The sequence below is a fragment of the Phaethon lepturus genome, unplaced genomic scaffold (genome assembly GCF_000687285.1).
Source record: "Phaethon lepturus isolate BGI_N335 unplaced genomic scaffold, ASM68728v1 scaffold332, whole genome shotgun sequence".
Classification (NCBI taxonomy): domain Eukaryota; kingdom Metazoa; phylum Chordata; class Aves; order Phaethontiformes; family Phaethontidae; genus Phaethon; species Phaethon lepturus.
In genome coordinates, this window is record NW_010523852.1 from 235,898 (window position 1) to 249,806 (window position 13,909).

At 39.1% G+C, this 13,909-nt stretch overlaps 1 protein-coding gene across 1 annotated transcript in view; it reads right to left on the bottom strand.

Moving 5' to 3' along the window:
• EPHA3 (EPH receptor A3) overlaps positions 1–13,909 on the bottom strand; it is a gene marked incomplete at its 5' end in the record, with an annotated part of 58,911 nt that overhangs the window by 18,993 nt on the left and 26,009 nt on the right. The window contains 3 exons of the mRNA XM_010282222.1: positions 1,504–1,653; positions 11,033–11,242; positions 13,584–13,645. Of these exons, the coding sequence (XP_010280524.1) occupies positions 1,504–1,653; positions 11,033–11,242; positions 13,584–13,645 (422 nt within the window). The remainder of the gene's footprint in view (positions 1–1,503; positions 1,654–11,032; positions 11,243–13,583; positions 13,646–13,909) is intronic.

Here is a 13,909-nt window from a genome sequence, read left to right on the forward strand (position 1 = left end):
AGAAGGCCTTGTGGATGATCTCACAGGGACAGAAAATATTTTTAAAACTTACCACAAGGATAACTGTATGCTTCCTACTAGGCAGTGGAGGCCCAATTCTTTTATAATTTGTCTAGATTGACAAAATTTGTCTGGATTATCTGTCATTTGTCTAGACTGAAAAAGAAAAATCAGCCCAGAATTTACACTGTTATGAAGCTTTTTAATAAAACATTGTCACTAGAGTGTAACACCTCTTGATCAGTCCTACAGTATCTATTGCACCATGAATAAAAAACCCCATGTATTCTAGATTGAAAACGCTAAAGCCATATTCTGTTAATCTTCCCTCTTTATCTGGATCAGTTAATTCAAAAGCACGAAAAAATATTCTGAGTCAGAACAGGGATAGGAAAACAGTCCATGGTTTAAGCAGCCATGAAGCAGAGGCACACAAAAAGGTTAATCCTTCTGGTTTTGATTTTAATGTGATATTATTAAAGGTATTCCACTAGTATATCAGCCTATGTAACATGATTCATTAATATTGACAAACAATAGACAAAACGTTCACGACTAATTAAAAGAAATAAATAGTTTGCTGCAGAGACTTGAGTTCCAGAGGTACTCATCTGAAAGGAAGTTTTCTTCTCTTTTTCCTTGTTTAACATGAATTAGTACAGAGCATGTCTGACTACAACTATGTTACTGACTTTAAAATTAGGTACTAGTAACGATATATACCAACCCCTTGGAAAATCTACTTGTGTTAGTGTCTGTACTTCAGAAGACTTGGTATATAAGTAATGCCTGTGGAATAAATCTAGGATTAATAAGACAACAGAAAAAAGAACCCAAAATAGATACAATAAAATTCTTATTTGGGGAAATGTTATGCTTTACAAAAATACTGGGAGAGATCCATTAATCATTTAGATTGCAGGCTTGGATAGTTTACTAATGTTACAAAGAAGCCTGTATTGGAAGTCTTCTAATCAGATCACTCTACTTCTCTATTTTATCCGTTGATTACTTCCAGAAGTATTTTGGTTTCATTAAACTCCTAGTAGAAATGCTTTGCTTCTCTTTTTCACAAGCTCCATGCGCAATTTATTCTGTGTATTTGACATTTCCAGAAAACTTCTACAGAATATTATACAAAGTGGAACTAAAGGGGATCAACAGAAATTCAGGAGGGTTTTCTAACAACAAATTGAAGAATGTAAAAGGCAATGATCTCACTGCAGTGGAATTGTTTGAATCACGCTACAGAAAACCACCAGCATGATAAAATTCTCTAATATGTTCCTTCAGAGGTCCAAAATAGCCTGCCATAAAGATGCTGGCTTTTTGTTAAGTTCATTAGAACTTTTACTTGACCATGGAGATTTGGAGATTTTAATTTCTACATCTTATTCAATGTCAATGTCAAAAACCCAGAGCCACCTGGTTTCATTATGCTTCGCTTCCTTTCACAGCTTGATTTTTTACTTGAGAACATAACTCAGATAAGAATATACTCACATCCTGGTTGGACATCTCCCAGTATGGTCTCTCTCCATAAGACATCACCTCCCAGAGAACAATCCCATAGCTCCATGCATCACTGGCTGATGTGAACTTCCGATATGCAATGGCTTCTGGTGATGTCCATCGGATAGGAATCTTGCCCCCCTAGGAGCAAAATGAAATAAAACAGTCCATTTGACTGTAATACAAAGAATATAATTTTGCATGACTGATTACTTTAACTCAGATTCTCAGTTATCATTATATTGGGGTAAAAAACAGTGTAAGCTGGAAAATGCTGTTGAAATTTGCCGTGAAAGCATCTTCTACACTCTACAGAGTAAAATACATTACAGTGCAAAATCTACTGAATACAGCAGATATGGTATAGTATACCTACTGCACAGGGCAGAGTGCAAAAATGTCATCTGGGGAAGCGGTCTTCAGCATTTTTTACAGCCACAAGAGAAGCAGGCCATCATTAAATGATGTAAACTTGAAAAGAATGAAAGCTGCCATTACAATTAATATTGCAGTTAGGGGAATATCTCTCTCTGACTATGGCCAGCACTTGCTGCCATAGGTCAAATTAGTAAAATGCACAAAAGCAGCCTCAGGCTGACTTTCTGCAAGATGAGAATTAGAAGAGAGAGACAATTGCCAACAGTGCCAGCCTTGGCAGAGGTTTCTAAGACTCTGATTTGTGAGTCACATGTGCGAAAACAAAGTTCTAAAAGATAGCAGTGCAAAACTTGTTATTTAAGGTAATTCTGGAGTGAATATATTTGAATACAGAAAACTGTGAGAGTTCAAAGTTGCTTCTAGTTCCAGGGCTGCACAACATGTACAGGGATATATTCTGAAGATTTCATACCAGACTAGCTATTTGAGGTAATTCTGCAACCTCCATTATACTACAGTTATACATCTATGCTCACAATAACCTGTGTGGGAGGGGAGTGCTCTTATTTCCACTGAATAACCAGCAAGAAATAAAATGTAAAAATATTAATGCTTTGCCTACTCTTCCACAAAGTGCGCCTGCACTGAGGGTAGCCATACGCCCACCAGCTTTAGATTAACTAGTTTGGTTAACAATAGAAATGTGAACATTACTGTTAATTAGAAACCTAAATACAGCTTAAATACACTGGAGCCTAAGTATCTGCAATTTAATGGCTAATACTGCACAAATCAGATTAAACATAAGCAACACAGGCAGGCCTGACTCAGGCTACAATTTAGACCTCCAAAATGTCACTAGATATGTCTTAGATGCTTGGCAAAGGTCAGAGAGGGAATCTATCTTGGCATGCAGCTTTTATGGATCCCATCCTATTTATCAGACTCCCTAATTTAACCAAAAGGCAAACCTTCATTTCACACATAACCGTTAAAATCAGGTAAACACTGAATTTCAACATTACTTGTGGACCATCAAATAGGACATGGAAAATAAATAGCAGTACTTGAAAACACTGTTTCATCGCAGAAGCCAGACTAGAGAGCCTGATGTCTCTCTCTTTCAAACCTGGAAAACCGTAACGTATGTCCTTTAGTCACAAAAAGTACATTGTATTTTCTATTCATTGTAAGTTTATTAATAGTTCCCAAGTCTGCTCCATAACAGTACTAAGGACATAAAAAACATACTGTTTTCCTCATACGCTATTGAGAAGCAATAGTATACCCACTTTACAAAGGTCCGGGGTCCCTCAGTGAGTCCAAGGCCCAGCCAAGAAACAAGGGAGGCTCTCCTGGTTCCTAGTGTTCTCACAACAAATCCACTTACATTTTTAGATGTGGGGATGACAAAGAAATCAATCCCACTTTTTAATTGTTTTTCTATGCTTACTAGCGGAGTGAATTTTGTTTTCCAATAAAGGACACCAACGTTGGGGGAAAGCCATACCCTAAATTTACACAAGCAGAAACCCACCACCATCAACAGAAAGAGTTTCCAAACCAAACATCTCCCGCTCGTCCCACAGGCTCAGAAGCTGCCTGCAAAACTGAGTGGGCTTACAGCGCAGCTGCAAGGCCAAGGTGTCCGAGGGCTGCCGGCGCAGAGGCAGGGGCGGGGGGACGCCCGGGCTGCAGGCCGAGGACGCCAGTCCTCCCAGCGCAGACCTGCCCATCTCAACTGCCAGGACAAAACTGTCTCCACGCTACCCGAGGTGTAAACTGCAAAGGACTTTTCCAGATGAAACCCGACCCCGCGGACCACACCTGGAAAGGAATGTGCAGCTCGTGGGGCTGCTGGAGCCCAAGCATGAGGAGCCACCACCACGCCCCACAGCCGGTGGGGGCTTCTGAGCTCCACCCCCCTGCCAGCGCTTCCCCAGGCCAGCGTGTCCAGCAGGGGCCAACCCGGACCAACACCGGCGTTCGATTCGAGACGAAATGTATCCAATTCCTGGCAGGTGGAATTTGAAAAGGTAAAAGAAGGAACCGTTGCTCCTTGCTGCTGCCAACTGTAGCACTGCCACCTCAGAGAAGTCCCAGGCCTCCTCTGGCTTCTGCTGATCCCCACCCCACGTGCCGGAGGCGCCAGCGCTGCTGGGGAAGCGACCGTGCCGCCCGATTCGAAGGAAGCTGCGATGGCAGAGCCAGGCGGTCTCCGCGGGCTCCTGGCTGGGGCCCGCTCTCTGGCGATGGCTTCGGCTAGAGTCTGAACGGAGGGATGTTGGGATGGCGGAACACACGCGCCTGCGACGTGCCGCGTGAGAAAGTCCTCGAGGGAGTAGTCGCGCTGTTCTTCTCGCATCAGCGTAATGGCTGGTTCCGTGAAACACAGAAGTATCGTTCTGGAGTTTTCAGAATCTTAGTCTCTAAAATGTTTGAATTTCTGTGGGTGGCTTTCAGGCTCACTTTTTTTCATTCCATGTGAAGGTATGAAAATGGAGCCCTTCTTGCCAAACTCTAGAGAAATAATTGCCAGATGTCACATGGAAAAATGTGCTCGTGGCTAGAACACGAGCATTTTAGGCAAGGGCAGGGAATGCCATATTTGATAGAAGGTCTCTTCCTTTATAATCTTACAGAAAAAGTCATTTATACAATTGGAGAAACACGTTAATTAGTCTCCTAACATTTTGGGATTACTTTTTTGCAGGGTAAGGGACATTATAAACTCAATGAAACAAAGTTCTTCTGGCTTTGTTTGTTTTAGTGCAAAATGAAGGTACATCAACCCTAGATTCCATCACAACGAAATAAATTTTCTTTCCTAGTCTCAGCTGTAACTCTGTATAAGCCTACAGTACATGTAGCATTACCATAAATGAGAGTAAAATAAGGAGTATTGAAACATAGCTAAAAAAGAAATCAACTGCCACTGAATAGAGTGTAAAACTACAATTTTGCTATTCTGCTGCCCAATTTGTCATAAAACGTCAATCTTATCTTTGTATTTAAAAGGGGACTTTGTTGGCTCATTTTTTGAATAATTTAAAAGCAAGAACAGAACAAAAAAGTTCTGGTATATATTTTTTAGACAAATAAGCATTTTAACACAAAAACAATTCCCCCCCAAAGGATTATGCAACATTCACATTTTAGCAGATGTCCAAATATAATATATGCAGAAAATCTGAAAAGTTGTATCAAACTAAATGCATAGTTTTCTATTGCTATTACCTTTGAAAGTTATAAGGCTTGCTGTAGTTCAAATAGTCTATTTAAAAATTAAAAACCCATGCTCATTCAGCATTAGAAAATCCCTTTTCACTTCCACCATTTTTGAGAAATACACATCTCATTTGAATACATATCACGTCTTGAATTTTTTGCTTTGCCAGAAATCAGGATATTCTTTGCAATACCCTTTGCCAGGATCAAATATATCTTACAAATTTACCTTCGAATAAATTAAACCAATTTCTCCTGGACCATAGAGTTGGAGCTGGGAAAGCTAAGCTCCCATTCTTGTTTATTTACTCATCTCTTGGTTTTTTAGCCCCTTTCCCCAGTCTCCCGATATTTAAAATGAGTATAATGATACCTCCTCTGTAAACTGCTCTGATGAAAGTGCTAAGTAATCCTATCCGTTTTTTTTGGTTTTGTGTTGTGGGTTTTGGTTTTTTTTTTTTTTTTAATTATGTACTGTTTGTCCATTAGGCTGTCATGCAATTTAATCTTCTTTATCTGCTATCTCTGTTGCTTATCCTCCACTGGAAAATCTGAACCTCTAACATTATTGGCTGGTATTACTGGGCTCCTACCCTTCAAAATTAGTACTGTCAGGACTGAACATGTAAGACAAACTTCCTAAATGAAAAATCACTATAGGTATGCCTAGGAAAAAGGTTTGCCCAAATCTATTTGATACAGGCTTATAAAGAGAAATCTACATGTGCATGCATCACTAGCTATTGGTAATATATTTAGTGATTATTTTCCAAAGATAAATACAAGTTTTATATATTTTTGTCATGGTGTTCCTTTAAGGGCACGCTCATCATGAAGCCAAATAAGCTGCCTGAATTTGGGTAGCAAGAAAGCATTAGTATTAGAAATTGTAGGAGTTTGTTATTGCAGGTCAAAATCCTAGGCAGTCTAGGTCAGAGAACCACTCTTGGGGTTTGAAATTAGTGAGTCAGCAGTAACTGAAGGTTTTATCTGCTCTAGATGGAGCTGTGATTCCTACAGTATCTGGCCGTACAGTGTAATTCATCTAAAGTCAATGAAGTCCTCTATTTATTTCTAGTGCATCTGGCACTTCGGCACAAGGCAGCTGTTTCCAGGCCTTCATGACCCATTCCAGTATTCTGATTTATAATCTGTTACAGGGTGACTGCCACAGGCACCTAAGCCACAGGCCTGGGGAGAGGAGAATCAAGAAAAATGGATTCTAAGAGAATTATTAAAAGAACTTTGCAAGAAAACCTGAAAGTAAAAGCCTGACATTAATTCATTACATGAAGACTTAGGCTAGTTCAGGAGATATCTTACTGATACAGAGCAAGATGGTTTCATGTGAGTGAGATGGGCCTGACTTACCCTCTTAAGCACTTGAAAATTACCTGATGCTACTTGTTCATCCCTTACTAATGAATATTTTATCTTGACATTATCTCCTTCTCGAGTGGTAAATGATAACAGTGCGCTGCTTCTCTCCTTCATGCTTACCAGGCAAGAGAATTTGTGGGGTTTTTTTCTTTTTTTAACCACACCCTTCAACATATTCAGACTGTATTACCATGTTTTTGTATATACAGGGAATGAACAAACCATGACAAAATTCTGCCAAGTGCCAGTTGCAATAACGTGTGCATAACAGAAAGGACCTGTGTGCACTTCCTGTGCCCTCCTTCCTCTGGCACCATTACCTGCTGGCACAGGCTACCAGAATACTTGCCATGAAAGCACAGTATTTTTTGAAGTGATGTAGATTTAATGAGAAGTTATCCATGCAAATATAATAACTGGACAGTGTTTTACATTGAAATGCCATGAACACCAGTGATGTATCTAACTATGCATTTAAATAGTCAAAGTTCGTCTACTGATTACCCAAATATTATGCCTTTGAAAGACATAATTACAGTCCCTCTACATGTGTGATGGTTTAAATTTACTTCCACTTCATACTGTGTCATTAGGCCACCTACTTGTCATACAGACATCTAAAAATAATAAGAATTAAAAGGATCAATCTGACAATGACAATTTTAATACAATCTTGGCCTTTCAATTAAAAGTGAATAGGTACGGAGAATGTAGATAATTACGGTACATTCCCTCCGGCACAAAGGCTCGGTAGAAAAAAAAAAACAAAAAAACCCAACCACTCAGTCAGCCTAATTCACATGCTGGCTTCTGCTTCTGTAAGCAGGCAGACCACAGGCTGCCAAAGGCCTTTTGTGGTATCAAGTCAGTGACAATAAATCAGGAGGTAAAAAATGACCCTGTCAGGTAGCAAAGTTTTCTTACAACTCTTGATTCCCTGTATTTCACATTTGCACCTGTGATCTTTGCATTGTCCTTCAGAGGTCTTGTACAATAGCATGAATATCACTGATTATGTATTGATACATAAAGGGATACATACATTATTGATATATAAAAGGATACATGTTCGTATCCTTTATGCAAAGCTTCAGACACAGCTTCTGAGAACAGAACAACATAAAATTTCACCCAGTCAGTGGTGTGTATTGAAAGCCTGAAGGGCTGACTGGGCTTCCTGGGGGGTAGACCAATCCCGAATTGCAATTATGAATTAAAGCAATGGAATTGTTCTCAGGCTTTGACATTTACAGGTGGAAAATAGGGGCAGAGGAGGAACCTAAATAGATAAAACATCTGTCTTTGCAGCTAGTTCTATAAACTTCCAATTCCAAGTACCACCAATACTAAATGGAGAACTGGGAGTGGGAAGAGGTGAAGGGGAGGCAAAAATCTCTACCCACTAATATCTTTATTGTTTGAATGTTTGGATTTTTTTTTTTTTGTCTTTTCAAAGATACTACTGAGTCGTTGTCATTCTTTAGTTGTACAGTCATGAAATTGTTTGGGATGATGCCATTATTTTAAAAACTGGCGCTATCTTCGTCTCGGTTTTGCCATATAACTAGTTCCTGTGAAACGTGCTAGGAGCAGCCTAGGAAGTAGTCCCGTATTTTGTGATATGACTAAGCAGCAGGAACATGAACTTCCCGGCTTTCTGCCAGTGGACTGGAGCTCTGTTTCACACTTGTAGTCCCCAGTTGTTGAAGCCGGGGATCGAACATACTCCTGGGACACACCACCTGGACGTGCATACAAGATTCACTTCAAAGGAAACTTGAGCAAAAAGATAAATAGCAGATAGCCTTGTCCTTCTCTCAGAGTCAAGATGTGGCAGAGGTATATTCAACAACTACCTTTGAAGAAAATTAGATTTGTCCTAGCTTGAAGTTTTTAATTAGCTGAGCATCTTCCTGCAGCAGTTTGCATATACACTGTAAGTGCCAGATGGAGTTTACTGAACACAGATGATTACACTTTACAAAATAGTTTCTTTCCATCTGATTTCACTATCTAAATGTAAATAGGCAGTTAGGTTTAGACAATAGATGGCAGAAGAAGAGGAAGAAGGAAAAAAATTCAATACTGCACTTGGCCATAGGATATTCACATGTAACACTGGCCAGAAGCACTGACACCCTGTGCCTCCTGGTTTGTCCCAGCTCACCCATGGATATAAGTCACTGATGTTTCCTTCATTTTCAGGGAGTGGTGCTGCCCTTATAAAGCTGTATGCTATGCAGTTTGATGGGGAGCTACCTTTTCCTTCCTATACAATTTTTTCATCTAAGTTAACTAGGACTCAAAAGTTTCTTCATCTCTTTATGTGACTACACAAAATGCCATTACTAAATTATAGATTAGTTTGCATGTCCAGGTGAATTTTGGAATAAGAGAATTGAACTTCGAAGCTTGGCAGAGGTATGTGTTCAAGCAGAAGACAACCATGTGGCAAAGCTGCGTTGGCAGTGGAAGAAGACACAGAGACTCCTCAGCCATGGAGATACTAACAGAAAGGGCATGTATGAGAAATATCAGATAAATACGCTATGCTTGGTGCTGAGGATTAGTATCCCATTTTGGGCATCACACTTAAGGAAAATGCAGTTACAATGCAGCAAATTGCAAAGATTCTGAAGGAGATCAGCAAGAAGAGTAAGTTTAGAAAAACTGCTTAGGAAAAAAAAGAACGGAGGGATGCGTGTGAAGAGCACAGCAATCTCCATGCATGTAAATAGCTGCTTTAAAGGGTAGATCGATCACCTGCCTATGGACAGTAGTGGTAGGACACAGAGTAACTGCCTTAGCTTGCAAGCGTACATCCTGGGAGAGGAAGGTTAAGTATGAGACTAGATAAATACTATATCTAAAACTGTTTACCTCAGAGACACTAACACCCATTACTTTCACAGGAATGTTTAAGAAGAGGGCAGGCAAACATATCTGACAAGGCAATAAACCTCTCTCTGAACTACAGACAATCTTCTCTTGAGGAATGCTTGCATTATATTAATATTTACTTATGAATGCTGCACCTATACCAAGCATGAAAACTGCTTTCTGCTACTAATGTCTCTTTATATTAACCATGAGAGAACTCTGCAGACAGTTTTCTAAAGTGGTATATATTGCATATTTCTAACAACATGCCAAAGCTTATCAGAGGTCAAAGCAAGCACTAAAAGGTCAAGTAAAGAATAGAGTCTTTATGCCTGGTAAATTATGAAGGTATGATTGATAATTACGTATCTATAAATGTATGTGTATATAATGTATATATAATGTATAAGAAAAGAGCTAGGATTTCTTTACTCATTTGTCACATATTATTTCAATCATGAGGAAGGTAGCATGCAAACTACCACAATAATTGATTGCTCCTGTCAGTGATCAGGAATGAAGGAAGCCCTAGAAAACCCACATTAAGATTTTGCTGATACGTTCTACTCTAATCTGGTTTGTACAGTGAAGAGGAAGTGACAACTAGGCATCACTGCAAATTACACTTAATGAAGATACTGGAGATTAATGCCACTTTTTCTGAAGTTAATAAAAACCACTTGCAATAGGATTTAAGTGAACAACCAGATATACCAGTGTAATATCTACATACACAAAGCTAAATGTATGCCTTCAAGGTTTCCACAATAAAACAGAAGCATTATTCAAGTGAGAAGAAGAGGTGCAGCACAGCTGTACTTAGAAGACACTGTGGCTTTTCTAAGGCTCTAAGCCAACAGCATAGCTTCCAGGTAGCTTTTCAGGCAGGATGAAATCCAGAAAAGACACAAGCAGGGGCCTTCACTGTGGGCAGACCCCTATCTGATAAAAGCTTCTCTATCTCAGGATCAAACAGTCAGAGGTAAGTCTCCTCCTTGATATCATGGCATCTCCGAAAGACAGGCACCATTTTGCATATATGACATACGGAGAAAGCACAGGAGGTTTACTACATTGTTAAGCAAGATTTCTTTTTTTTGTTTGTTTTACTCAAGGTTTTAATTAGTTAGGGGTACAATAGCAGGTATAACTGATACACTCTTGCAGAACAGTGATATCAGTATGCTCCAATCAAACATATTTCCCATCATAGTAGAAGACACAAAAAGGTTAAAAAAAAAAAAAAGTAATTTATTGCTGAGTAGAATATTTTTTACTGGGTGGGAGCTAAATCAGTAGTGTAACAAAACCTGCTCAAAGCATACATGAAGTCTTACATTATTGTGTGCCAAACCAGCCCAGGCCTTAACTGTGGTATTCGCACCCAGCAGAAAGAAACTGAGCCACAAATTTTGCATACTTTAAGAAAAATAATCTACCAACAGAAACCATGTTTTTTGCCTTCTGTCTTCTCTGAGACATGAATTAAAAAATAGCTGTGATGAGTTTATGGTTTACTGAACATCTCTGGGCATGCAAGACTGGATAGCCTCTGCAACAGAGAGCATGAGCCTCAGGGACTCCCTCAGATTTCAGTCTAACTTTGTCATAACCAACAAGAATTTTAAAAGGATAAACAAACACAGAAACTCACCCTTGTGGTGTAAGCAGCTTCTGGGTCATCTTCCAGTACACGGGAGAGACCAAAATCTGAGACTTTGCATACCAAGTTACTATTGATGAGGATATTACGAGCAGCCAGATCTCGATGGACATAACCCATATCTGACAAATATTTCATGCCAGATGCGATCCCTCGAAGCATGCCTACTAGCTGGATGACTGTGAACTGGGCATCATGTTTCTGGAAAACATTTGAAATATCATTTCAGAGATTGTTCATGTTCCTCCTTGCACAGAATTAAGACCCTGGAAGCTCCTGAAGTGTAGAGCTCATGCGTCAGGGGTCGTGATTTAAATGCCACACATGGAACTACTTTGATCTGCAGAGGATAACCTCCCAGTCAGCAGAGGGAAGGGGACAGATTTTCAATTCAGAGAGAAATTAATTTTTCCCATTCTTGCTGTCATCAGAATTTTAATTTCCTAGATGGGACCTGTGTGAAAGCAGGACATATATCTAAGTTGTGTGTGGTCATGAGACTGAAGTGTCAGAACATTAGGGAAACAGATGTCCAACTTCCCTGAAAAGCCATAGGAATTGTTAGTGACAATCTCAGACTTACCCAATGGACTAATGAAAGTTTTCTATTACACAAGCATCTTTTCTAACAAAAGCAAATGCTGATCTGATTCAGTGGCTTTCAAATTCCAAAATTTAAACACATTCCTCAAAATTTTCCTCAACTTCAGGAACACAAAAATCACTTAAACACACCATGACTTAGCCTAGAAACCAATAGTTGCATATATTTCTAATTGTCTACTTCTGGACACATGCTTTAAATCTCCTAGCTCTTACTAATGCTGTTTGTTAACATCTAGCTTTGATACTGATGTATAGATACATAGAAAACAGGACAACAGTACGTCCTAGTGCAGCTCTCAAATGAATCCCCCAGTGCTGTAAATGTATCATCATAGGCAGCTCTCCAGCTCTTCCTGCTGCTTCTTCCAGAATTTTATTAAATATATGGGAGCTGGCTCTGCCATGTGGGGTGAGCTCACACGAAACAGCCTGCAAGACTGATTGCATTCATTACATTTTTGATTAATATACTTAGGGGTGATATTAGCACTGTAAACATTAGACAGATATATGGCACAACAGATGCTTAAATAGCTCTCAAAATTCCCTTTCATGAAAAAATTCATTATTATAAAAGACTCTTAGCAGTCTCCTGTTATGAAACCTTATTTAACTACAGCCAACACAAGAGGATCTATACAGACCCTGGAAAAGATTTAGCTAGAAATCAGAAGAAGGTTTCTAACCACGAAAGGAATGAGATGCTGAGATAGCCTTTCAATGGCAATGGGGAAAGAAAGCTAAATAGTTTTAAAAGGCATCTATAAAAGGGCTTATATGGCCCAGGCTGCCTGTGATATTAATGAGTCACAAGGTTCTTACCTATGATTCCACACAACAGTAGTTAAAAAAAAAATAATCCAACCCCTCCAAAAAACCCACCACATTCAAGTGAACGACCAAGCTGAACAACTGTTTTGTACAGTCAGAAATTATTCTCCTTTCCTTAGAGCTTTCTTCAAGGATTTTTAGCCTAAACAAAATATATGCAGTTCAGTACAGATATATTTTATTCAGATCTACTGACACATTATTTATATGTATTTTACATGGTCCAGTGGACATCATAACATATATAGTACATACTGAAACTAAGGTTGACAATATATCCCCTTTTGGGGTTAAACGTCTATTTCAGTGTTATGAATTTGGGGGATAATGTCATTCAACCATGGCAGAACCAAAGCAGTCTCCCAGCCACAGCTGAGTTTGTCCTAACAAATTAAAATTAAACTAGTGGTTCCCCTCAGATGGGATTTCATTTCTGTTACACTTCTTGTTTTGCCACAAGTAAATCTTGGTGACACGGGGAGCGTTCAAATTTTTTTAGGCTCGGTACCAACTTTGACAGAAAACAAAGATAAATCAACAACAGTATTAGTATGTCTAAAGTTGGGGAAAGAAAACAGGCCAATAAAGTTTGCTAGCAAAACATTTCAAATACCCTCAGGTATGGAGTTATTCCCTAAACTTTTCATTTAGAGAAACAGCTCTTGGCTCAATACTACTGGTTTACTGATAAAATTTCCACAAATCCATTCACTTTGGAAATCGCTTGGTAAGATACACAGGTTACCAACTGATAAGCATGACTACATTACAGTAGTAATTCAGCCCACAGAAAAACAATTTCCATCTCTGTGTGCCAGGGTGTTGTTTTGGTTTGGTTTGTTTTTTTATCGACGTGACATACGAATAAAACAAAAATGTTCTTCATTTTGGAAGAACATTTTCACTTTATTGCAAGCAGTCAGAATGGACTAGCAGTTCCCTACCTGGCTTTCTGAGCACATCACAGTGCACACAAACCAAAATGGAAATAATGAAATATCAAACAAAAAGGGATGATGATGAATCAGAGTACAGCAGCAGCAAATCCATAACAAATTCAGAACAAGGGTCAGTCCTGCACCACGTAGTTCTCTATTGCACTTACCCGCAGGAAGCTGTCCAAGGAACCATTTTCCATATATTCAGTAACAATCATAACTGGTTTACCTGCAAATATATTACAAGTGTCAGGCATTTAAAATGAATACATAATGATCCGTAAAAACAGGCATTTCAGAAATGTGCCCAAATCTTCCAAATCCCAAGGATAATTTTACATTTAGAAAGCAAGCAAAACCAGCTCTGTCTACAACATAACTGTGATTTCACTGATGACAACAGAAATACAGTCATTTCAGCATAAACGGACATAATTTTTAGCAGCTCAAAGTCCCAAGACACAAAGCAAAGCATCCTGCGTTTTCAGTATAC